At 49.9% G+C, this 25,805-nt stretch overlaps 6 protein-coding genes across 6 annotated transcripts; 4 read left to right on the top strand and 2 right to left on the bottom strand.

The window, feature by feature from the left end:
* Window positions 1-4,181: 4,181 nt before the first annotated feature.
* Window positions 4,182-4,582, top strand: LOC142404659 (histone H4). Its single transcript, XM_075491655.1, has one exon. The coding sequence runs from the start codon at window positions 4,216-4,218 to the stop codon at window positions 4,525-4,527; it is 312 nt and encodes a 103-aa protein (XP_075347770.1). The 5' UTR covers window positions 4,182-4,215; the 3' UTR covers window positions 4,528-4,582.
* A 979-nt stretch (window positions 4,583-5,561) lies between these two features.
* On the bottom strand, window positions 5,562-6,127 carry LOC142408351 (histone H2A type 2-C). The gene has a single exon (XM_075498759.1). It carries the CDS (start codon window positions 6,076-6,078, stop codon window positions 5,689-5,691), a length of 390 nt encoding a protein of 129 aa, XP_075354874.1. The 5' UTR covers window positions 6,079-6,127; the 3' UTR covers window positions 5,562-5,688.
* Window positions 6,128-7,334: 1,207 nt separating this feature from the next.
* LOC142408348 (histone H3) lies at window positions 7,335-8,015 on the top strand. The gene has a single exon (XM_075498747.1). The coding sequence runs from the start codon at window positions 7,527-7,529 to the stop codon at window positions 7,935-7,937; it is 411 nt and encodes a 136-aa protein (XP_075354862.1). The 5' UTR covers window positions 7,335-7,526; the 3' UTR covers window positions 7,938-8,015.
* Window positions 8,016-8,845: 830 nt separating this feature from the next.
* LOC142408343 (histone H2A type 2-C) lies at window positions 8,846-9,387 on the top strand. Its single transcript, XM_075498736.1, has one exon. The coding sequence runs from the start codon at window positions 8,896-8,898 to the stop codon at window positions 9,283-9,285; it is 390 nt and encodes a 129-aa protein (XP_075354851.1). The 5' UTR covers window positions 8,846-8,895; the 3' UTR covers window positions 9,286-9,387.
* Window positions 9,388-10,400: 1,013 nt separating this feature from the next.
* Window positions 10,401-10,801, bottom strand: LOC142404658 (histone H4). Its single transcript, XM_075491654.1, has one exon. It carries the CDS (start codon window positions 10,765-10,767, stop codon window positions 10,456-10,458), a length of 312 nt encoding a protein of 103 aa, XP_075347769.1. The 5' UTR covers window positions 10,768-10,801; the 3' UTR covers window positions 10,401-10,455.
* A 6,315-nt stretch (window positions 10,802-17,116) lies between these two features.
* On the top strand, window positions 17,117-19,694 carry LOC142408338 (histone H1.03-like). The gene has a single exon (XM_075498723.1). It carries the CDS (start codon window positions 17,125-17,127, stop codon window positions 17,809-17,811), a length of 687 nt encoding a protein of 228 aa, XP_075354838.1. The 5' UTR covers window positions 17,117-17,124; the 3' UTR covers window positions 17,812-19,694.
* The last annotated feature ends 6,111 nt before the right edge of the window (window positions 19,695-25,805 follow it).

Raw genomic sequence — 25,805 nt, 5'->3', positions numbered from 1 at the left:
TGAAAGGTAAGCAACATTAACAGAAGCTCCATCAGCCATGGATCCCCAAGAAATCATCTCCTCCTGAATCAACACTGCCTCTCTTTCACCTGCATTTAACAGTGAATTCCACCAAGGAAGGGTGCCACCAGACTGTCCTTTCAGAGCAGCCTCTCCATCAGCACTGAAGCCTGGCTGCTCAGAGAAGTGAGCAGCCCACACAGAGCAATGCTGAGCAACCCACTCTTCCTCCCACAACACCCTGGCACTTCTGCATGCTTACTGCCCTCCACTCTTTTCTATTTGTGTGCCAGTGCTCCCTGTGAATGCTGGTAAGAGAGAGGGAGCAATGTGATCAATCCACATGCCCCCTCCAGCCAGAGCCATGTTTGTTACCTACAGAGGGACAAAGTGTCCTTGGGCACATAGTGCACGCACAGTTGGTCTGCAATCCACCATCTCCCTGGCTGGTGACACTCCAGGCACTGATGGGACAGTCGTCCAGGTACATTTGGGTTGGCAGGCAAACCAATTTTTTGCCACACAGGCAGTGATGGTGGCACAGAGACAGTGTCTCTGTGTCGACTGGACTTCTGCCAGCAATGAGAGCCAAAGCACTGTCACACACCATGTGAAGGTGCTCTCATGAAGTGATGCTGCCTTGCCGGTTTTCCTCAGAGGTGTGGGGGTGAAGCAGGTACGGGCTCCAGGTAAGGCTGTTTGTGCCATCTTTTTAGAGTAGGAGTATCACAAGGTAGCACTTGGGTGCCAGCAATATAGGCTGGCTGTCTTCCCATAGAAGGGAGCAAAAAGGTTTTGAAGAGTTGCTCAGTGTCTAAGGGTGCTGTGCTGTAGCTTTTTTTTACAGTACATGCTTTGCAGCTGTGTAGTCCATGGGCTGGTGCCAAGGTGGCACTGTCCCTAGCTAGGATGTCATCCAGACTGCCAGGGGCTCTGGAAGGACCAGCTGGTGCCCAGATTTCCCCACAATATATAAACGAGGCCAGTTACTCGGCACTCCTGCTATCAGAGAGTTAGGAACTCAGGAATCTGGCTTCATAAGCGTCATGAGAGTATATGTATACAGTGTGGGCACATTAAAGAAGAATATATTTCACCTATTTTGCCTGCAACTTGCCTTCTGTGATCTGGTCCCAGAAAGAAGGATTGGCTTCCATAGTAAGTGTAGTAAGTCTAAAACTTGGTTTTCCTGACATAGCTTTTTTTCTGTTTTGGACACTGAAAATGCAATTGAGTTTTGGTTGATTTGTGCTTGAAATAAAGAGTAGAATAACAAGGTTAACTTTTGTGTGCTGTTTGAGGTTAGTAGTTTGTAACATCTTACATTTAATTGTATGGTTAACAAGACTAGCACACAAGGCCAGCAGCTAGAAGCAGGGATCAGCCTGTGTCCAGCTGTATAGAGGTGGTAAGTAAAGAGAAATCATCTGGGTTTTTGGGTTTACCCAAACTGCAATAGGAGGCACCTACAAGAAAGGAAACATCATAGTCCAAATTACCCAAAGCTGTTGAGAAAAGGGCCTGTTGATCAATAAGGTAAACATTTGAGTAATTAATCTGATATTAACTGTCCAGATCTAATGCATGTTCATTTATATAAACATATTCCCTGGGGAGAAAAAAAAAAAAAAAAGAAAAAGGAAAAAAAGAGAAAAGAGAAAAAAGGGTTTAGGCTAAACAGTTGAACCAAAACTTAAGTGTAGGCAAAGGTGTAATCTCTGCTTGTTTTATTAATTCTTTGGAAGAAAACGGGCCTTGGCATATTGAGTACATGGAAAGGCTTTCAAAGGGAAAGGCTTTCAAGGGTTACCGCTGTCGGTGACATCAGTGGATGACGACAGGAATGTTTGTTTGCATTTGACACTAATGAAAAGAAAAGGTTCCTATACTTGAAAACTGTTCCATTTTAGTTTTTTTTTTTTTCATTTTACAACATGATTATTCTCCTAACATGGGGAATCATCTTAGCTGTGGTTTAGGTTGTTTTGTTTCTTTTTCTCATCTGGTTATGGTCTCTTCAGTGTTGAAGGAGACACTAACTCATTCTCTAATGGGCTAGTATTAGGGACACACAAGCCATACCTCTGGGAGAGGACAGAGGAAGAATAAAGAATGTAGTAGTAGAATTTGTTTCTGCAGTTAAGAATATCAGCAGGGATCCAGAGTTGGGAGAAATGAATGGGCAATAGGAGTGGGACAGCCTTGAGATTATGCTGCCCTTTGAATTACATTCTGGACAGAGACTTATGATCATAACACTGGAAGAACTGAGGAATTCACAGGAAACTTCCGTCTAGGCCAATATCCCATCTGTGACAGAGGCCAGTAAAAAACCCTATAAGAATAATAATTGATACCTCATCAAAACAATGCCTTAGGTCCTAGTGATTTGTAGACCAGGGACTCACCGAGTCAGGGGGGGATGTCTTTGAATTGGAGAGCTTTGAATGGATTTTTCTCCTGTATGTTTATTGATTGCTTTCTCTGGATATAGCAGCTCTCATTTTTCATGCTTTAGGATGTGGCTTTAGCATGACAAATTAGAAAAGGCTGAGGAACAAGTACAGTGGGAGTGTGAGATGGACAGATGGGTGATAAACATGTATACTACATGGTGTGTATCCATTTCATAGAGGAGAATCTCATTTATATACAGTTAAGTGTCCTCAGTGTGTGCGTGTTACAAAATGGTGCTGGAAAACATGCTTTCTATGGTGTAGATGAAGTGAGACAAAGTGGCAGCCAGCATAGAGAGTGAACTGAACCCCCTTTCCTGTAGCTGAAGAGAGGTGAAGAGAATATCTTTTAAGCAGAGGGAATGACAAATCATTTGAAAGAACAGAGAAAAAGAAATCAGGAGTCTTCTGGGCCAGGCAGAGACATTCCTATATAAAATATCAGAGCTGAAAGATACTGGGAAAGAATTACGTCACCATTGTATTTTTAGATCCCATCACTCACACAGACCTTCTCTCCTGGAGTCACTGTGGCTGAGGCAGAACCAAATGCCAATGTCAGCAAGACAACGATTGTCAGAGTTCACAAAGATCTCCCTGAGCTTCTTGAAAGGATCTCCTCTGTCTCTGTGTGGATAATGATGTCTGTATTCGGCCACGATGAGCACAGGCAAACTCTCCATATTGGAATTATGCTAATTTCATTAGCCCCAGTGGACCCTGAGGTAGAAAAAGGAAGACTGCAAGGATATCCAGAAGAAATGAGGTATGGATTTAACAGTCATGATGACTGATTTTCAGAATAATGAAGTCGTACCAAAATAACAGAGAAATGTTGTCACTGGCAATATACACTGGTGAAAGGAAAACATATTACATGAAAGAGAGTATCTATCCACTCAGAATTATGTCAGGCCTTTGAAAACATGTAGGTACGCATGCACATAGCTGACGTAGCGATTTTTGTTGTGCATTTGACATGCATGACTAATTTTCATCCAGTTAGTAGCAGTGATCTAAATGGAAATATAATGCTTTTTCAATGTGACCAGGATGTCTGGGACTTAATAGGAAGCAACATTCCAGACACAGGATCGAAAATAAAGGGCCTTCTCCAGTGCTGTGCTGAAAAAGCCCTTTGTGGACTTGGCAGTGATGCTATAGTTCTGAGAGTCATGCACAGCCAGCTTCTAAAAAACGTGCATGCTTCTTTCTGGTCTGAGGTGAAGGCATAGACGTGATTTTCCTGATGCTTCAAAGCATAAGTCAAATACTAGCATAACGCCACGGAGGTTACCCGTCAGTTGTTTTAGCAGCTGGTTCTCAATACTACCATTGAGTTCTTGAGACCTCAGAACTACTGAGACATGGTCAACATGACCTTAACAAGCGTCCGCGAGGGCTGCCCCTCGTCGGCCCCTCGTAAAAGGAAGGTGTGCGCGCCGCCGCCCCGCCCGGAGGGTAAGTCGCCAGGCAACGGCGCTTCGGGGGCACCGGGAGTGGCGGAAGGCGAGCGAGGCGGAGGCAGAGACGGAGGCGGGGCCTGGCGCGGTGAAGCCGGCCGGGGCGCCGGGGCGACGCCCGAGAGCAGCGAAGGGCGAAGGCCCCGCCTCGCGGCGCCCGCGGAGGGGGAGGAGGGCCCGGCCCCGCCCCCGGCAGCCGCGCCCGCCCCTGCTCCCAATCAGGTCGGCTCCCACTGCATAAAGGCCGCGGCGAGGCCGGCTGCGGCTCAGAGCTCGGGGCAAGCAGCGACGGCAGCATGTCTGGCAGAGGCAAGGGCGGGAAGGGGCTCGGCAAGGGGGGCGCCAAGCGCCACCGCAAGGTGCTGCGCGACAACATCCAGGGCATCACCAAGCCGGCCATCCGCCGCCTGGCTCGGCGCGGTGGCGTGAAGCGTATTTCGGGGCTCATCTACGAGGAGACGCGCGGCGTGCTGAAGGTCTTCCTGGAGAACGTCATCCGCGACGCCGTCACCTACACCGAGCACGCCAAGAGGAAGACGGTGACGGCCATGGACGTGGTCTACGCCCTCAAGCGCCAGGGACGCACCCTCTACGGTTTCGGCGGCTAAAGCTTTCCGCTCCCGCACCATCTCGACAACCCAAAGGCTCTTTTAAGAGCCGCCCACTTTTTCTGTCGGAAGAGCTGTGTCGCGTTGCTCGACTTGTCTTAGTATTTGCCGCGGTTTTGCTGTCTTCTAGTCTACGTTCCCGCTCTCCCTATTTATTTCCTCCACTCCGTCCCCGGTATTGCTGCCGAGCTGCAGCCGGCCTGGCTATCCTCGCACTTCGGCCCTGGGTTCCTTTCTGACACCCTGCTCTGCTGCATCGCTGCCCTTCCCAGCCTTCCCTTCCCGGCAGCCGCCTTCGGAGGAGCTTGCTGCGCTGCTCCGCCCTGCAAGGCGAGCGCTGTGCCAGTTTGTGACTCTACCCGAGGCGCTTACGCACGCCAGGAAGGCCTGGAACCGGCCGGGGCCTGAAGGGCGAGCCTAGTGCCTCTCATCAGCGGCTTCGTTTGGAGAAAGCACGGGCCAAAGGAACAGTCCCCCTGCCCCAACAACATAAAAATGAAGGGAAAAGGCAAAACCGGGCTCTGTCTCGCCAGCTTCTCTGCTGCAGGGCAGCGGGACCTTCGTTTCCTCCTGCCCGCTCGTGCCCGAAGGGGGAAACCGCGGTGACCGACTACACCGCGTCCGCTGCAGCCAGCGGGTGGGGAAGGGGCCTCCTTCCTCTCGCGCGGGGGGGCTCCGGCGGCCCCCGTAGCCGGGCCCGTCTCCGGCGGCGAGCTGGTTAAGCGCCCTCGCTCCTTCGAAAAGCCCGCGCGGGCGGCGATTGGCTCCGGGCGATTCCGCGCCCGGCAGAGCCCGCGCTCCGCTCCGCGGGCGCCCGCCCCAGCACAGCACCACCGCCCCACCGGGCACCGCCCGCCCGGGCAAGTAGCGCGATGCTTCGCTCGCCCGCCGCGCGGGGCCCAGGTTGCGGCGCCCACGCGGAAAACGCAGGCTTCCCGGCCGTGCCTGAGCTCTCCGGGAGAGCGACCGGGCCGAGGCGGCTAGAGGGCAGACCCCCCTCCTCTAACGAGCCCACCCTCCCGTGAGAGACACACACGCACGCACACCGTTCCCCTGCCGCCCGCTCGGTAGCATCTCAAGCTCCTTCTCGAGAACGTGGGTGGCTCTGAAAAGAGCCTTTGGGTTTCGCTTGTCTGCTCGGGACGCTTCCGCAGGCCCAGTTTACTTGCTCTTGGCTTTGTGGCTCTCGGTCTTCTTGGGCAGCAGCACGGCCTGGATGTTGGGCAGCACGCCGCCCTGCGCGATGGTCACCTTGCCCAGCAGCTTGTTGAGCTCCTCGTCGTTGCGGATGGCCAGCTGCAGGTGGCGGGGGATGATGCGCGTCTTCTTGTTGTCGCGGGCCGCGTTGCCCGCCAGCTCCAGGATCTCGGCCGTCAGGTACTCCAGCACGGCCGCCAGGTACACCGGGGCGCCGGCGCCCACCCGCTCCGCGTAGTTGCCCTTGCGCAGCAGCCGGTGCACGCGGCCCACGGGGAACTGCAGCCCGGCCCGCGACGAGCGCGACTTGGCCTTGGCCCGCGCCTTCCCGCCCTGCTTCCCGCGGCCCGACATCCTCGCTCGATCGCTCTCGCTCGCTGCTGAACTCCCCCGGCGACAGGACAAAGCAGGTGAGCTGCCCGCGCCCTGAGGCCCGCCCTTATATCCCTTCCCTTTGCGCGGCCCGCGGCTTCTGATAGGCCGAGGCGCCTATCGGGGAACGCGCACCCAATGGCGGAGCGAATCTCGTCCTGACCAATAGCGAGGGCCGCAGCTCTGAAAGGCCTCCGCCCGCGCTCTCGAGGCGGCCAATGACGAGGCGGGAGGGGCGGGCTTCAGCAGGCGGCTCCCGCCCGCACCGAACGTTCCCTCCCGCCGCCGCCGCCGCCGCCGCCCGGACCCGAGGGGCCGCGCCGCCCCGCAGTCGCTTGTATCTTCTCTTTTTCTGTTGTGTTAAAGCAGCCGGGTTGGCGAAGCGCGGCCTGGGAGGGCGGAGGTGAGGAGGAAGAGAGGAAGAGACAGTGTGGCTGTGTCAGTGAGCGGGACTAAAGGAGCGGGTACCGGGAGAGGGGAAAGGCGGCCCACGTCCCCCCGTTGTTTCACGCTAGGTCTTTTCCCCGCGGGAAGGTTTCGCCCCTTTCCAACACCGGGTCACCCCAAAGCTTTCCGACCTTCCAGAACCTACACGCTTCTTGCACGGGAAAACCACCGTAGCTCGCTCCCTTCTGTGTCCCTGTACCCTTCCCCAGCCCCCCCCCAAAAGGCACACAGGGACACTGTACTCGAACACGGCCTCTGCACACACTGCCTCATTAGGTCTATACGCTTCTGTTACGGGCTTTGATTCCTATACTTACTCTCTGCTCCTCATTTCCTTAGGTCACTTCTTGTGCTCTTATAGTATTAATAGGGACTAAAATGGGTAGATGTTTTTCGTTTTTTGATTAAAGTTATGTTTTCTAATATCCCGGTTTTCAGTATTATTTCCAATGTATTTTTTTTTTCAACTGTCATCTTTTTTCCCCCTCTGTTCTCTTTATACATTTTGTATGTTCCTATAATATTTTAATCTATTTTAAAAAATAATCATATATCCTCCAGAGAAATTTTATCCTTGTTAACTCTGCATGGAAATATCCACACAAAGGACAAAAAAAAAGGAAAATTTCAGAGTGAAAGGAAAAAAAATCTTTTACAAAAGAAGTCTTAAGTATTAGCTTACACAAACTCTAAAAATATTTAAAATCAGTAATATATTAAGGGCTTCCGGAAATAGGAAAAATATACAGTGATAAAAGGATGGCTTTTTTAGGCGGCACAAAATACGCAGCAAGAACAGAGACGCAAAGGGGTAGGCGGTACCTGCCACTGGCGGGATTTTTGAACTTTAAATCCACCAATGAGACTCAGCATGTGCCCATCCGCCTATCAGAGGAAGGACTAGTGCTATATATACACCTCGAATACAGGCACAACGTCAGTGCTTCTGGTCCCTACTGCCTTTAGCGCTTCGCCTCACAGCCATGGCGCGCACGAAGCAGACGGCGCGTAAGTCGACGGGCGGGAAGGCGCCCCGCAAGCAGCTGGCCACCAAGGCGGCCCGCAAGAGCGCGCCGGCCACGGGCGGCGTGAAGAAGCCGCACCGCTACCGGCCCGGCACGGTGGCGCTGCGCGAGATCCGGCGCTACCAGAAGTCGACGGAGCTGCTGATCCGCAAGCTGCCCTTCCAGCGGCTGGTGCGCGAGATCGCGCAGGACTTCAAGACCGACCTGCGCTTCCAGAGCTCGGCCGTGATGGCGCTGCAGGAGGCGAGCGAGGCCTACCTGGTGGGGCTCTTCGAGGACACCAACCTCTGCGCCATCCACGCCAAGCGCGTCACCATCATGCCCAAGGACATCCAGCTGGCCCGCCGCATCCGCGGTGAACGTGCATAAAGCGGTTTGGAACATTACCATACATTCTGAGAAAATATTGTAACCAACACAAAGGCTCTTTTAAGAGCCACTCCATGTACAATAAGAAGAGCTGTGACGCTACAATAATTTTCTTTACTAAGTACCTTACTTTGGAAAAAATTGCCTAAAATTCGCCTTTATTGAAACATTCAGATTGATAAATGATGCAAAAGCCCGTAACAGAAGCGTATAGACCTAATGAGGCAGTGTGTGCAGAGGCCGTGTTCGAGTACAGTGTCCCTGTGTGCCTTTTGGGGGGGGGGCTGGGGAAGGGTACAGGGACACAGAAGGGAGCGAGCTACGGTGGTTTTCCCGTGCAAGAAGCGTGTAGGTTCTGGAAGGTCGGAAAGCTTTGGGGTGACCCGGTGTTGGAAAGGGGCGAAACCTTCCCGCGGGGAAAAGACCTAGCGTGAAACAACGGGGGGACGTGGGCCGCCTTTCCCCTCTCCCGGTACCCGCTCCTTTAGTCCCGCTCACTGACACAGCCACACTGTCTCTTCCTCTCTTCCTCCTCACCTCCGCCCTCCCAGGCCGCGCTTCGCCAACCCGGCTGCTTTAACACAACAGAAAAAGAGAAGATACAAGCGACTGCGGGGCGGCGCGGCCCCTCGGGTCCGGGCGGCGGCGGCGGCGGCGGCGGGAGGGAACGTTCGGTGCGGGCGGGAGCCGCCTGCTGAAGCCCGCCCCTCCCGCCTCGTCATTGGCCGCCTCGAGAGCGCGGGCGGAGGCCTTTCAGAGCTGCGGCCCTCGCTATTGGTCAGGACGAGATTCGCTCCGCCATTGGGTGCGCGTTCCCCGATAGGCGCCTCGGCCTATCAGAAGCCGCGGGCCGCGCAAAGGGAAGGGATATAAGGGCGGGCCTCAGGGCGCGGGCAGCTCACCTGCTTTGTCCTGTCGCCGGGGGAGTTCAGCAGCGAGCGAGAGCGATCGAGCGAGGATGTCGGGCCGCGGGAAGCAGGGCGGGAAGGCGCGGGCCAAGGCCAAGTCGCGCTCGTCGCGGGCCGGGCTGCAGTTCCCCGTGGGCCGCGTGCACCGGCTGCTGCGCAAGGGCAACTACGCGGAGCGGGTGGGCGCCGGCGCCCCGGTGTACCTGGCGGCCGTGCTGGAGTACCTGACGGCCGAGATCCTGGAGCTGGCGGGCAACGCGGCCCGCGACAACAAGAAGACGCGCATCATCCCCCGCCACCTGCAGCTGGCCATCCGCAACGACGAGGAGCTCAACAAGCTGCTGGGCAAGGTGACCATCGCGCAGGGCGGCGTGCTGCCCAACATCCAGGCCGTGCTGCTGCCCAAGAAGACCGAGAGCCACAAAGCCAAGAGCAAGTAAACTGGGCCTGCGGAAGCGTCCCGAGCAGACAAGCGAAACCCAAAGGCTCTTTTCAGAGCCACCCACGTTCTCGAGAAGGAGCTTGAGATGCTACCGAGCGGGCGGCAGGGGAACGGTGTGCGTGCGTGTGTGTGTGTGTGTCTCTCACGGGAGGGTGGGCTCGTTAGAGGAGGGGGGTCTGCCCTCTGTAGCCGCCTCGGCCCGGTCGCTCTCCCGGAGAGCTCAGGCACGGCCGGGAAGCCTGCGTTTTCCGCGTGGGCGCTGCAACCTGGGCCCCGCGCGGCGGGCGAGCGGAGCATCGCGCTACTTGCCCGGGCGGGCGGTGCCCGGTGGGGCGGTGGTGCTGTGCTGGGGCGGGCGCCCGCGGAGCGGAGCGCGGGCTCTGCCGGGCGCGGAATCGCCCGGAGCCAATCGCCGCCCGCGCGGGCTTTTCGAAGGAGCGAGGGCGCTTAACCAGCTCGCCGCCGGAGACGGGCCCGGCTACGGGGGCCGCCGGAGCCCCCCCGCGCAAGAGGAAGGAGGCCCCTTCCCCACCCGCCGGCTGCAGCGGACGCGGTGTAGTCGGTCACCGCGGTTTCCCCCTTCGGGCACGAGCGGGCAGGAGGAAACGAAGGTCCCGCTGCCCTGCAGCAGAGAAGCTGGCGAGACAGAGCCCGGTTTTGCCTTTTCCCTTCATTTTTATGTTGTTGGGGCAGGGGGACTGTTCCTTTGGCCCGTGCTTTCTCCAAACGAAGCCGCTGATGAGAGGCACTAGGCTCGCCCTTCAGGCCCCGGCCGGTTCCAGGCCTTCCTGGCGTGTGTAAGCGCCTCGGGTAGAGTCACAAACTGGCACAGCGCTCGCCTTGCAGGGCGGAGCAGCGCAGCAAGCTCCTCCGAAGGCGGCTGCCGGGAAGGGAAGGCTGGGAAGGGCAGCGATGCAGCAGAGCAGGGTGTCAGAAAGGAACCAGGGCCGAAGTGCGAGGATAGCCAGGCCGGCTGCAGCTCGGCAGCAATACCGGGGGCGGAGTGGAGGGAATAAATAGGGAGAGCGGGAACGTAGACTGGAAGACAGCAAAACCGCGGCAAACACTAAGACACGTCGAGCAACGCGACACAGCTCTTCCGACAGAAAAAGTGGGCGGCTCTTAAAAGAGCCTTTGGGTTGTCGAGATGGTGCGGGAGCGGAAAGCTTTAGCCGCCGAAACCGTAGAGGGTGCGTCCCTGGCGCTTGAGGGCGTAGACCACGTCCATGGCCGTCACCGTCTTCCTCTTGGCGTGCTCGGTGTAGGTGACGGCGTCGCGGATGACGTTCTCCAGGAAGACCTTCAGCACGCCGCGCGTCTCCTCGTAGATGAGCCCCGAAATACGCTTCACGCCACCGCGCCGAGCCAGGCGGCGGATGGCCGGCTTGGTGATGCCCTGGATGTTGTCGCGCAGCACCTTGCGGTGGCGCTTGGCGCCCCCCTTGCCGAGCCCCTTCCCGCCCTTGCCTCTGCCAGACATGCTGCCGTCGCTGCTTGCCCCGAGCTCTGAGCCGCAGCCGGCCTCGCCGCGGCCTTTATGCAGTGGGAGCCGACCTGATTGGGAGCAGGGGCGGGCGCGGCTGCTGCGGGCGGGGCCGGGCCCTCCTCCCCCTCCGCGGGCGCCGCGAGGCGGGGCCTTCGCCCTTCGCTGCTCTCGGGCGTCGCCCCGGCACCCCGGCCGGCTTCGCCGCGCCAGGCCCCGCCTCCGTCTCTGCCTCCGCCTCGCTCGCCTTCCGCCACTCCCGGTGCCCCCGAAGCGCCGTTGCCTGGCGACTTACCCTCCGGGCGGGGCGGCGGCGCGCACACCTTCCTTTTACGAGGGGCCGAGCGCGCCCCCGCGGACGCCTCGCTTTTGGGGTGGCGGGGCCCCTTCTTAATCGCCCTCGTGGGTCACGGCCCAGCGCGCCCGTGCGCCTGGATGTCGGCCGTCTTGCGGCCCCCGCCGACCTTTCCAGTGGGTTGGCGCAGCAGTCGCCCGGGACAGCAGTGCCGAAAAGGGCTGGGAGCTACTTCCCTTGCCTTTGCCGTCTTTTTCACGTCCTATTCTGTCCTGCCATCTGCTGGGCATCATTTAATATTGTTCAAAAATTTTCTCATTACTTTTTTGACAAGATTACATAAGTGTTAGGAGCATCCATTGGACTTTCAATTATTGTTGCTCTTTTTCACGGTGTTGTCATAAATATTTTGAATATTACCGTATTTCTATACGTGCAGCGCAACATATTTATCTTTTGCATATCAACGTTCATGTAGCACTTACCCTATTGCTTGTGAGTACTAATTATTTCCAAGAATGGGCTCTATTTCCAAGAATGGGAGCAGCTCTTATGGTTTACTTTTGTTTTGTTTTCCTTTTTGCATAGCACTTAATCCTGGAACTCTTAATCTCTAGATCTTTTGATGCTGGGTACTATATACAGGGAATGAATATGACAGTACGTTATAAACTACCTGAAACAGGTCGAGTTTTCAGTGAATATGATAGTCAGAAACAGTAGGTTGAGTTTATCTTCCTTTCTCCTGTTTGCCTTTTTCAGATATGGGTTTGGGGCCTACATATGTCCCGGAACCCTTTTAAATAGCATTCCATATGAAAAGACATATATATTACCTAACAGATAACAAACAATAGTTAATGATTTATAAAGCAATAGGCCAACTATAGTAAATATGGTATTAAATATCCGTGAAAATTCTGAAAGCACTTCTTACAGTTTTTCTGAATTCTTTTCTCTGTTCTTTTAGGTTACCTCCATTTAAAGTATTCTTACAGTTTCCTTCTTAACTTCTTATCTTCATAAATCATCAGCCTAGAGACCACAGTTTGTGGGTTTGTTTTTTTGTTTGGTTTTTATATTTCATCAGTAAGGACCAGCATTGGAAATGTGAAATGTGAGCATGTCAGTTGTAAACTGAATTTCAAAATGACTCCCATCTGCAGCAAACAGTAGAAATCACTTTGAAAGGGTTACCCTGGCCTTTGTTCCTGTATATGCCCCTAAACGTGAATATGTGGAGCCTTAGAAAGCAGTTTTGCACATGTTGTATTGGACACTTTTCTGAATTACATTTCCACTCAGTTATGACTTGTCTGATTATCTTCCCCCACTCTGTCTACTTCAGTAGAAGTATTGTACTTCAGCTGAAGAATTGACCTGATAATCTCCTTATATGTGCCAGGGTTAAAATCTTCGTGAAATAACAAAGCAGTAGGGTTTAGGGTGCTGGGACACACTGTCCCCTGAATTTTGGGGGTTCCCTCATGAATTCCAAGCACCAAAAACTGGGTGTAAGCTCTCTTGACAGCTTTGCCTCCTTCCACTGTCAGTTTGCAGCCATTAAGTTATAGGTAAATCGTTCTCTTGTGTTATGTAAATGCTTAATTAAAAGATTCATCAGCACTATAAAAGAACAAGAGAAGCTTCAAGAATTAAAGGATGAATGTAAGTTTCTCTCTTTTAGCAGAAGAGGCAATCGACATTTTATGTTTAGCATAATAGAAAGTCAAAGAAAAAAAAGCCTGTTATGTTCTAAGGTTACAATTTTTTTTTTTAATGTTAAAACTACATCATTGATTTAATAGACTTTGAAGCAGGCAGAGACACATTCCACTCAGTGTAGAAATACCTAGACACTGGTCTAAAGTAGCCCTCAGAGCTTGGGCTGTTACACAGTAATAGGAATTAGGCTAACTGGTATCAACAGAGTTGGGGAACTCCATGTACTGCTTTTGCCACATGGAGGAAAAGAAAAAAAATTCCAAGTGCATTAGGAGATTTGCAAACATCCTTGACTTCCCTCACTAGTATACCAAAACTTTATCTGCTTCTGCCATATCTGGAGTTTCTGGAGAAGGGCAATAGCTGGCAGTTGCTTGTGGGCAAGGTGGCCCCATTCACATCCTAACCCTGCAGTTCTGGAAGGAGCTCTAATATGATTTTTAGAAAAACACTGTAGGTCACCTCATTCTTCATTCAGCTTTGGGAATCTCCGACCTGGAAAATTATTCTTTCTAGCCCATACTTATTATTAGATCTATACTATTGACTAAGCGTAAATTGTTCCTTCTAGTCATTCTCATCCTTGTGCCACTGAGCCAGTGCCAGCAGCAGCCGTTAGGTTAATGGTGTGTCAGAAACTGCTCTTGCTCCACATGGGAGAAACAGAAAAATGAAAAGTTCCAGCCTATTGCAGCTTCTGCATGCTGAGCAGCAGGGTTTCTGTCCTCTCAAGAGTTCTAATGGATAAAGGCTGGAAGATAGAGAAGTAGTTTTCATCAGTATTTGAATGGTGTTTCTGTGATTTAAAAAATGGCTCCATTTCCTGACAATGAGGCATGTTTCTGTTGTATGAAAAAAAATATGATTTTTTGAGATGTCTTTCAAATGTGGAATGCAGACTCTTCTGAACATTTTGTAGTGCGTATCTCACCATGAGCTACAGCCTGTATCCAGAAATTTGTCAGAAGAATAAAATAAGATTGCCCTACAACCAAGCCAAGAGCCTCACCATTGTGGAAGCCACAATTCACTGTGAAGAAATTGGCTGCTGTTCATTTGTGCGCAGCGGTAATGAAAATACTGCATCAACATTTATTATAGGACATTTTTAATTTCCTAGTAATTCAGGAAAATAAATGTCAGTAGGCGCAGAGGAAAACAATCGAAGTCTATGACTCTTTTAAGCAGAAGGAAGCAGGGATTCATGATTTACTGAACATTAGGACACCTGTGCTTGATGTCAGCTATGAAAGAGGGTAGTAAAACACAGGGCAGTAATCATTTGGTACTACCTACCCTGTTCTTCCTTGGAATAGGAGCAAGGGTAGATGTTCAGTTTCAGTAAGCAGTCTGCATAAAGTTGAATTGATCCAAAGCAGGTGTGGGGTTTTGATGCAGAACCTGAACCCATCACATCCTCCTGTCAATGGTTCATTTTTTTTCCTAGTAACCTCTTAAAGAAATTCTGGGTAGAATCTCTCCATAGGCCTGGGCTAATTCATAAAAGTGTTTATTTCCTGGAAGGAAAGTAATGACATTTTAGTAAAATGTTTCAGTATTTTTATTGACACTTGCTGATTCTAAAAATGAAGGAAAGGTGGATGGAGTCGCGATACCCAAATACAACTTCTGCCTGAAGAAATACTGGAATATCAAAGCCTGGGGAAGCCTTCCTGCTGTACCTATGTAACTGCACCAAGTTCCTGTCTTAAGCACATGCTCTCTGTTTTGCCTTATACTCTACAGTGGCTGAAAAATTAAATTTTAGTCTATAGTGGCTGAGAAATTAAAATCCACTTACTGCATTACAATCAAAATACTTGGATAGTTCTAGGATATTATGCTTGAACATCCAAAAGCAAAATGTAACTGAATAGAAGAGCCAGAGGGAGGCAAGTGATCTGCGAGTTGCTTCAACACTCAGGTCTGCCCTTCCTGTCTTCTGGTTTATGCCCGCCTTTGATTTGACCTACATTGTAGGGGAGATCATAATGTTTTTTTCCTATGAGAACCCATAGCCTGATACTACCGATCTGTTTTTTCTTGGTCACAAATCTCTCGTATAGTGGACGTGGATAATCTCCCATGTACAGAAATACATCTTACATGGCACAATGATGGGCTTGAGAGATCAGAATCAAATCTCTAAACACTTTCCGGTTTCCAAGTAAGTCAAGAAAAGATCATAAAAATGAAAGCAAAAAATGAATGTTCTGTTTCTATTTCCAGGAATCTCAGAGTTCATTTCTGCCTTAAAGAATTTGGGAGAAATAAAAAAATTACTAGGAATCTTTCAAAGACTGATAAAGATGACAATATTCCTTGTTGTGTGAGTCCAGAGAATTGACAGAAAGCTGCCATTTAACGTGAATAGCTTGAAACAAACAAACGAACCACTTATATACAGATATCAGTGGACTAGAGAGTTGCAAACTGTTAGCTCCGCTGCCTCTGGGAGGACTTGAAATCTCCAGTCTTTGTTATCATGGGGCCACTACTACTAGTTTAGAAAAAATCTTTTCCTCAGAGTGTCAGCAGTCCTGATACAGTGTTCAGTCATGTTACTGAGGACCTTAATCCTCCCCCATTACAGGAAATAACCATCAGATAAAATGGGCATTAAAATTAGTTTCCAATTTCTGTGTTTAATCAGTACACAATGCACAGTTCTGCAGTCTCATACTTAGCAGTTCTGTCATGCTCGTTATCACAGCCAGATCACGCCAAACACGTATTTACCTTCGTTTTACAGGCTGAAATGCATTATCTGAGAGACCTCACAAAGCTGTCTTTCTTCCCACATTTCACCTCCAAGCAGAGAAAAAAAGCCGGTATGTTAAATTGCTAGAATAACTCTAGTCCTTGCTTTGGTTTTAGCCCTTTAGCATTTTCAGTTAAACACGTGTAATCAGAAAAGAATATGACATTTCTCGAATGTCACATAGAGATTCAAGTCAGAGTATATATTTTCACAGTCCCAGGCAGTGGGAATTCCTCGTTGTACCGGCATTTCATTCACCTTGTTACACTTTCTTTTAGCCCTGAATAGATCTGCTCACCCGTTTTTAGGAGCTGATGATAGCCTGGTATCTAGTGTATGAAACACGATATTATTGCAGGCAGCCTGTTAGCTCTTTTGTATTAAAAAGAAAGCAACACGCCATTGAAAACGCAGGAAGAAAGTGAGAATTCATCCATTGTTTGGAATACGGCGCTGCCACTGACCCGGGGATGGAACCGTCTTGAAAAGGTGTAAATTCTTATCTTACTTCTGAAGAAGCAAAGCGGTGAATCACCAGGTGCTGTTATCAAAGCAAAACACTTACAGCATCGACATTCATTCCTTAGAACAGAGAAATCTGTTTTGCGTAATAAAGTGTCCTCATTACCGAACATACCCTCAAAGGACCGAATTGTCAGCTTTAACATCCCGTCCAGTTCAAACTTCATTACACCTCAGATTCTATTTCCCAATCAATTTTAACAAATCGCGAAGCAAAGACAAGTACTTTCATACGTTTTAAGACTAAACCCCGATATATTGCAATTGCGACTACCCCGACTCCTGAATTTAACAAACGAAAGCCACTTCGTTAAGGTTACATTGAAGGTGTAACGACACCAGCCTTCAGAGGGGCAGGTCGGTGCTTTGTCCCACTGAAATACCTAAGCAGACGTAAAGTAACATCGGCTCTCACACACGCTGCTAAAGCACAAACGTCTCCCCAAAAGGCGTTAGCTAAGATACCGTGCTCGCTGAAGGGACGCTGGGCGGGATTATATGATTTCAGAGGGAAGCGGCTCGGCCGAGAGAGCCAGCTCTGCATCCGCGTCCGGGACCACGGGGCTAAACTGTGTTACTTCCTCGGCTTTAATATCAATTTACCCTGAGACCAACCGTTCAAACCACTCTGGTTTTTGCCCTACGCTGGAGAGGACCTTCTAAAGCACAACATTTCACGCCGGCTGTGCCCATTTGGCCGATGGTATAATTTTAATTTAAAAGATAAAACGAAAGTTTCTCCCTCCCGAGGTCTCTGCGACTCCACGCCGCGGAGTTTCTGGGGTCGCTTTTCCCTCATTTGCGCTCCTTCCAACGGGAAACTCCGTTAGCTGGCAGGACAGACGCCCCCCTCCCCGTCCGGGAAGAAACGGGGTGCATCGGCAGTAAATTTCAGGAGGAAAAAGCCCTTTTTGGACCGGGAAAAAACACAACGGGCGCGGCGGCGGGCGGCGGGGCGGGGTGGACCGCACCAATCAGCGCGCGCGGCGCCGCTATAAAAGGGGGCGGCGGCGGCGGCGCCATTGTTCGCGCCGAGCCCGCGGGAGCCGCCATGTCCGAGACCGCTCCCCTCGCCGCGCCCGACGTCGCCGCCGCCGCCGCTCCGGCTCCGGCCAAGGCTCCGGCCGCCGCCAAGAAGCCGAAGAAGGCGGCGGGCGGCTCCAAAGCCCGCAAGCCGGCGGGCCCCAGCGTCACCGAGCTGATCACCAAAGCCGTGTCCGCCTCCAAGGAGCGCAAGGGGCTCTCTCTCGCCGCGCTCAAGAAGGCGCTGGCCGCTGGCGGCTACGATGTTGAAAAGAGTAATAGCCGCATCAAACTGGGGCTCAAGAGCCTCGTCAGCAAGGGCACGCTGGTGCAGACCAAGGGTACCGGCGCTTCCGGCTCTTTCCGCCTCAGCAAGAAACCGGGAGAAGTGAAGGAAAAAGCCCCCAAGAAGCGGGCGCCCGCAGCCAAGCCCAAGAAGCCGGCGGCCGGGAAACCTGCCAGCGCCGCCAAAAAGCCCAAGAAGGCGGTGACAGCGAAGAAGAGCCCCAAGAAAGCCAAGAAGCCGGCGGCAGCTGCCGTCAAGAAAGCGGCTAAGAGCCCCAAGAAGGCGACTAAGGTTGCCAAGCCCAAAAAGGTGGCGGCAGCAGCGAAGAGCCCGGCCAAGGCGAAGGCGGTGAAGCCCAAAGCAGCCAAGCCCAAGGCGGCCAAGCCCAAAGCGGCCAAGGCAAAGAAGGCGACCCCCAAGAAAAAATAAATGCTCCTGAAAAAATTTCGTCTGCCTCGCAGATAAACCCAACGGCTCTTTTAAGAGCCACCCAAGCTTTCTTGAAAAGAGCTGAAGCGCTTTCTTCTATGTCTCTGGTGTGTGTGTGTGTGTGTACGCGCGCAGTTTTAACTTCCCTTTTTCGGCAGTGCACTTGCTTAATTAAGGTCGATCCGGTAACAGCACAAACTTCCGCGCTCCTGTTCTCCACCGGTGCCGGGCAGCACCGCAGCAGTGTTCACGGCGGTACAGCTCATTTCAGCGCACTCCCGCAGGCGTGGGTGCAAATAGCTTCCGTTAGCCGCAAGAAATCGGTGCGAGCCCAAACTCCCCGTGGAAGTTGGGCACTGCTCACGGCACCCCGGCTCTTGGCGGGTTTGGCGGGGTGCTGCGGCTCCCCGATCAGCCGGGGGACGAAGAGCCGCGCTCGGAAGCGCTCCCGCCGCCCCCCGGAGCTCTACTGATTTCGAAAAGCCCGCGCTGCGCAGAGATTGGCCGTGACTCTCGGGCTTTTCTGGTGCACAGCAGTTTTCTGGTTAAACAGACGCTCCACTGTTTGGTTCTCTTTTTCTCACTCGGAGGAAGAGGCTTATGAACTTCCTGGGTACGTGCTCGCCTGCCCCCCCCATGGGCTTTTTCACTCCCGGTCCAGTTCTGTCCCTTGCAAACTCTTCCCTTCCCTGGAAATGGGAGGGCGAGCAGCGTCCGAGAGGCACGGGTGTTTCGAGCTGCCTTTTGTGCAGTCCTTGGAGCTTCCCGCCGGTCTTCCGTTTCGGTACTGAACCTCCCGCGCCTCGGAGCTGCCGGGCTGGGTTCTTAGCCGGGTGCCGGGGGCTCATTTCGGCAACGGAGCCGCTCGGAGGCAGCGCTGGGCGCGGTAGGAACGCGCGTCTCCCCCCACTTGCCCCTCAACTCTGCAGCCGCCTCCTTCTCGCAGTCCTTTTCCCTCCTTCCGTCGCCTTTACTGCACTCAAGCGATGCCCTTCGCTCCGCTAAGCTCTGCCTGGCGCCCGCAGTGAGAAGCAGTCGGGGAGAAGGGGGGCGGAGAGGCTGTTTCCTCGCTTTAGTCACAGTGCTGGTACCACCGCTTCCCCAGTGGGCAGGAGAACGGGGAATTTCGTGGAATTACCTGTTCAGCTCTCAACAAAGATGGCTGATCGCAAGACCGTAGCTGTTAACCTCGTATATCTGAAGGAATTACCTGGAAACGGGGTCCCTGAAGTTTGGAGGAGAAATGGCGGGATCAGATTTCACTGGTATTCATGTTTTTGCAAAGACTGGCCACGACCTAAATCCCTGTACTAAAAGGGAAAGAAATACAAAACAGAGCCTCTATTTTTAAGCCCTGTTCCTGAAAAGTTGTTCATGCATGTCTTCTGCATTGCCTCTTAGGATGCATCCAACTTTCCGGTCCTTGCTCAGGTTTATGACCTCTTCCTCTATATAACGTACACACCTGCATGCACATGCCACTTTTTTTCTGAAATTGTTGGGCCATATCCCTGCATCCTTACAGCCTGAATTCCTGAGCTCATGTGGCTGTGCCCCTGTTTGGGATGAAGATGTGCCTAACAGAGTCTCATAGTTACCATAAGTGAAGAGTGTTGGGAGTCATACCCACTAATTCTTAAAGGGTTTCACCCAACTACATGCACTGATCCAAGGAGAGTGGGTCAACTGTGATTTTCCAGCCCTCTACAACTAGTTGGAAAGGAGTAGATTTTGACTGGGTACGGTCAAACAACAGGTACACTGCTGTAGCAAATGTGATATTCATGCTTAAATTTTTTCTTTACAGCTGAGCCCAAAAAGGCAAAACCCAAACGGTTGCAGTAGCATTGGGAAAAACTGTATTGCACACATCCCTGCTAATGGAATTGACCTGCCAGGATGGCCCTGGAATAAACATTTCGGCCTCTGGAATGAGTCGGAGTAATGACAGCAGTTCACTGTTGGCCTGTGGCAACTTATCCTCCCTGCTTACTTAGGGGAGGCATCAGGGTGCTTCTTTTCCTTTTCTGAGAGGTAAGAGGGAAAACTCAAATTATTATTATAACTGTTTTTTAAGAAAATTCAGTTGGAGCAGTTACCCACCTCAGATATTGCAGTAGTTGAGATTTAGAAAATTAGTGCATTACTGAACACAAGTGGTGATGGAGAGCACTGGCCTATGTACAATAATACCAGTCTAAAATATCTTTACAGGCAAAGAGTATGTAGCTGTGGCTTCAGCTGAATAGTCTTTATAGTCCTTAGCTGCCGATGGCTGCTGCATAATGCAAGAGATTGTTCCACACTACAGAAAGGAAGTGTGTGTGTATGCAGGAACACTGAATGGACTAGTTACGTAGGCTCCCGTGGATATACTGTCCAGTACAGGGACAAAATTAACATCAAACCAAGAAATCCTGTTAAACTTGTAAAGCTGAGCTGGGCAGCATAGCATAGATACCTACTGGAAACATTTGTTTTCCCAACTGGAAAAAAAAAGTGACAAAGAGCAAGAGTGGCTTGAGAAAAATCAGCTTGCAGGGACAAGTGTAATATCATGTTATTGCCGATTGCATCACTGGCGTATCAGTCAGTAACCCTAAGTCATCATTTCTCATCCTCCTTCCCCCTCAGCCTGTGCACTGCTAGCCCTGTGAATGCCAGCTTTTCTCAGCTACGGGAGCAGGTGTGCACAACTCCAGACTGGTTCTCCCTCAGAAATAGCTTGTCTTAAATTACCAAGTCACTGCCACAGTGTCCAATCACCGTGTGTCCCTCAAGGCCCCACATCATCTTCAACAGGCCGCTCTCCAGCTACTTAAGCAGTTTCCTATTCTGGTCATAAGAGAAGTTGATATCCTAAGAAAAAATCAGGGGATGCTCTTCTGCTGTCATGATTCAAATTTCTAGCTAACCTGCTAAGCTGAGGTTCAAGTGTGTGATTTATGATTGCAGTGGAGAGGGAACACATCTCACTTGGTTGTATGATATCCTTTTCGGACATCTGGGCATTAACTTCTTTTCTCAAACCTGTTAAGATGCCTCATGAAACTGGGGAAAGAAGGAAAAGAGATGAGCTCTGCTCAGTATCTCCCAAGACGTGCCATGTGCTAAGATGGGCAGCTGGAAAAGAACTTGGGACAGCTGCTTATAATGAAAAATCAAACCTCAAAACAACTAAGAGGGTCTAATGTTTTGTTTTGTCTTATTGTAACTCTGATGAACTGGTCAGTTTCTGGACCTTGAGTACATTTGTTACAAGGAACATCTTCCTTGTCCATCATGCCCTTATCCCCATCTCTGTCTTAGCTGGGTGTCCTTTTCTAAGAACCAATGAGCAGAAACTTCCCCACACATTTCTTACCACATTCAGGGGTTATATTAATATCCCAAAATAAGATTACAACAAGACTTTTGTATTATATGACGGGACATCTCCATGACCATGCAGCTTCTATTTATGAACTTTTAATATAGGCTATGTCATGTCCCTAGCCTGTTCCACATTTGCAAAGTGCTCAGACTAATGCATATTCTGAGATGAATAGCAGATTTCTAAAATTTCTAGAGTGTCCTCACTGCATGGACATTTCCCACACTACAGACTCTAAGGAACATGAATACCACTGCCTGGGACACAGGTAATATGGCAAGCAGAGCTTTAGGATCTCAGGAACAAAACACATTTTGTCTTTTGTGAATAGTTCTGACCTGGGAACTGGATTGAAATCAGGCTGATCAGTGATTCTGTGCAGCGATTTGACATGGAGAACTGAGCTGCTGGTGGTCAAAGAGGATGTGGCTTAACAGGAGGTAAAAAAAGGCCAGTGATTAGTGAGCGGCCATACTTCAACAGAAAACACAAGTATCCACTTTATGATTTTAAATGCTAAGCTGCTCAAAAATTAGGAGGAAAGTCAAAAAGAATGGGTTCAGAATTGCAAATTATTACAAGGAAGACCTGCTTTCTTTTGCTTCCTCTTCCATAGAGTCAACTTTTTATTTCGTAGATTTACTTACTTAGTAAATGGTGATATCAAAAGTCTGTGATGTTCTAGCACTGGAAGTAGAAATGGAGAAAGAAAATAATGGCAAATGAATCTGTGAATTAGATAAAAGTCTACATATAACAGAACAGACTCTCAGGAACCCGGCAAGAATTCTGTTGAAGTAAAGTTTCTCCCTCACAGAATAATGAATCACTTTGTACTGATTAACACTTTTGCATTATGGGGTTACAGAATTTTTATCGGCATTAGTCACCACAAAGACAGATTGCCTGTCAGATTACCGCAAAACCAGGTAATTTCTGTACATGTATTTATTTATCTCTTTGTTCTCTGTTAGTGGTTTCTGTTACTCCTGTGCTTTTTGTGTGTCTCTGTGTCTTTTACTGTAGTTGTTGTCGTCATGTGAGAGTAAGAGTTTATTCTGCACGGCTTCAGCATGTATTTGAAAAACAATAAAAAGGTCTCTCTTAGAAGCTCACTTCTTAAAAACATCAAAGCTGGAGTTTTATTTTAAGTTAAACTATTCCAAGACTGGCATAAAAAAATTCTGCATTTGTTAGAGAAAATTGGAAGCTAGTCTTCGATAAAAGGCTGAACGATGTTAGTTCAGGCGCAAAGATGTTTAAAATAGGGATATGCTGTTGTTGCACATCCTCAGTAGTAGTGAGCACCTGAAGCTGAATAGAGCAGAGAAAAAGCCCTTCATAGTATCCTGGGCTGAACAAAGGGAGAGATGTAAATATGTACATTTCAAGACTAAGCTTACAGGTTCTCAAAAGGAAGGAGCTGAGTGGGGAGACAGCTATAGTGTGTGGACAGGAAGGTAGGGACAGCCAGTGTGGAGTCCCCAAAAGTAAGAGTGCAATATGAACATCATTAATACCAGACCTGTTCTCTGCTGCTCGTGTGGCAGTACAGATTTGGGCCAGCTTGAGTTCAGGTACAGAACCACTTTTCACCTAGACACCTTTGACTTAGCAAGGTTACACAATAGAGTTTTTCTGCCACAGGTTTCTTTTTTACTACCTAGATCACAATGCACCCAGTCCAGTGCTGGGCACTGGGGGATACCAGCTATGTTTCTCTGTGGGGATTTGAGATCTGTCTTCTCCAGAATATGTTGTCAAAGCAAAACAAAGTCATCAGTGTGTCTCCTCCTGGGGTCCCCATTCACTCTCCACACTCAATTTTGGACAACTCTTTCTAGATTTGGAGTTGTGTTTTATTCTGACTTTCAGTTTGCAGATTTTTTTTGTGATCTCTTTGCACTTCCATTCCCACGGGAGTTTTGTTCATCACTCCTGCAGGCCTTGTGCTGGGACATCAGTGAAACCCCAGTGCTTGGTTTTCCCAAGGACTGCAGGGTTAGCTTTTCAAAGATTTCAGGATTGAGCTGCCAGGAGCTGTGGAATAAATGAAATGTAGAAAAATAATGATACAATTATTGTTCTCATCAAACACTGAAAACAATAAAAATAAACAAAGCATAGGTCAGGACCTGCACTAGGCATAAAAAAAGGAGTTCCTGTTGTTCTTTCAGCAACCAGTGTATGCTGGTACTGGTCAACCAAAGCTGTATATACTGGGTCTGCATACTGCACATTCATGTTCAGTTGTATGTAACTGCCCTAGTAAAAATGCACATTGCCATTGCCACTGCAGTGTTTTGCCACATTTTCCCCTCATCTCTGTTTTCTCCACCATAGATATACCATCTTCATAACAGAACTCTGCCCACTCCCTGGTTGCCTGCCTTTGGCCACTTGGTTCTTAACTCTTTAAATATTTTTCTCCTTCTGTCAGAGAGAACACTTTACTATCACCAGCATCTCTCTCCTGTCAGGACCAGATCTGGTGAGTTTGTGCACTCCTGAGGCAGGAGACTTCTTTCATTAAAAGGGGTTATGTTTCAGACATATTTCCTCTTCTCCACTGTCAAAGAAAAGCTGACTAAGTATTTCATGTGACAACTATCCCAAAAATCATAGTTGCCTGGGCAGGAAAAGCAAGCTACACAAGGACAGTAAAGAATCTTTTTTTAATCTCAGAAAAGAAAGATTAAAAAAATGTTGTGTTGTGTGTGTTCCTCCCTCCCTCCCCCCCTCCCCCCCCCCCCCCCCCCCCCCCCCAATAAATAAGACAGGAGAACTAGTGACAACTGACATGGAAAAAGCTGAGGTACTCAATTTTTTTTTTGCCTTAGTTTTCACTGGGAATCACTCTTCCCACATCTGTCAAGTCCCTGACCTCAAGGCAAGCACTGGGGGAACAAAGTCCCTTGCATCATCGAAGATCAGGTTTGAGACCATTTGAAGAACATGAACAAACACAAGTCTGTGGGGCCTGAGGAGATGGCTCCCAGGGTCCTGAGGGAATTGGTAGATGTAGTTGCTAAGCCACTTTTCATCACATTTGAAAAGTCATTGCAGTCAGGTGAGGTTCCCAGAGACTGGAGAAAAGGGAATATCACAGCCATTTTTAAAAAGCATAATAAAGAGGACCCTGGGACCTACAGACTGGTCAGCCTCACCTCAGTGCCTGGTAAGATCATGGAACAGATCCTCCTAGAAGCTATGTTGAAACATATGGGAGACAGTGAGGTCATTAGAGACAGCAAACGTGGTTTCACCAAGGGCGTATCATGCCTGATGGATCTAGTGGCCTCCTACAATGGAGTGACTGCATCAGTGGATAAGGGAAGAGCAACTGGTGTCATCTGCCTGGACTTCTGTAAGGCCTTTGAAATGGTCCCCCACAATGTTCTTACCTCTAAATTGGAGAAGTATGGATTTGATGGATGGGTTGTTAAATGGATAAGGAATTGACTGGATGGCTGTATCCAAAGAGTTACAGCCAATGGCTCAATGTCTAAATGGAAACCAGTAACGAGTGATGGAAACCAGTAACAAGTGGTGTCCCTCAGGGTTCCATACTGGGACCACTACTGTTTAATATCTTCATCAATGACATAGATAGTGGGATGGAGTACACCCTCGGCAAGTCTGTGGGTGACACCAAGCCAAGTGATGCAGCTGATTTGCTAGAGGCAGGGAATGCCATCCAGAAGGACCTTGACAGGCTTGAGGAGTGGGCTCATGTGAACCCCATGAAGTTGGGAAAAACAATCAGAGGGCTGAAGCACCTTTCCCATGAAGACAGGCTGAGAAAGTGGGGGTTTTTCAGCCTGGAGAAGAGAAGGCTGTGGTGAGACCTTATTGTGGCCTTTCAATATATGAAGGGAGCTTATAAGAAAAATGAAGACTTTTCAGAAGGGCCTGTAGTGACAGGACAGGGGGCAATGGTTTTAAGCTGAAAGAGGGCAGATTTGGATTGGACATAAGGAAGAAATATTTTATGATTAAGCTGGTGGGACATTGGAACAGGTTGCTCAGAGAAGTTGTGAACACCCCATCCCTAGAAATTGTTCAAAGTCAGGTTGGATGGGGCTTTCACTTGATCTAGTGGAAGATGTTCCTACCCACATCACGGGGGTTAGTCTAGATGATCTTTGAACATCCCTTCCAATGCAAATGATTCTATGAGTCTTAGCAGCTTTCCGGAAGATGTTACATTTCTATCTCAAGTTACAGTTACAGCTTGATTTTATCAGACAGATCTAGTAGACCAGGTGAAATTTGATGTATAATTTGGAATCACTTGGGAGGGAAGAAGAGAGGGAACTCAGCTTCAACTTTGCTTCACTTTATTAGATGAATTTCTGTCATGAGTTAAAAAACAGTGCTATGAACAAGTATGTATCTACTTATTTTAAAAAAATACATTTCCAAATGGGTTCTGACATTTTGCCAAAGACAGCATGGAAACAACGAGACAGACAGCAAGAGACAGAGGGGAATATTATATGTAGTCACAAATTCCGGGGCAGAAGCAGCTCATTATGGAGCAGGGTTATAGTATGAAGCTCTAACCTAATTTTATCCCATGAAGAAAAACAGAAACAAAACCTCAGCTTTCCAGAGCTGG

The sequence above is a fragment of the Mycteria americana genome, chromosome 1 (assembly GCF_035582795.1).
Source record: "Mycteria americana isolate JAX WOST 10 ecotype Jacksonville Zoo and Gardens chromosome 1, USCA_MyAme_1.0, whole genome shotgun sequence".
NCBI lineage: Eukaryota > Metazoa > Chordata > Aves > Ciconiiformes > Ciconiidae > Mycteria > Mycteria americana.
This window is presented reverse-complemented; position numbering and strand designations above follow the sequence as displayed.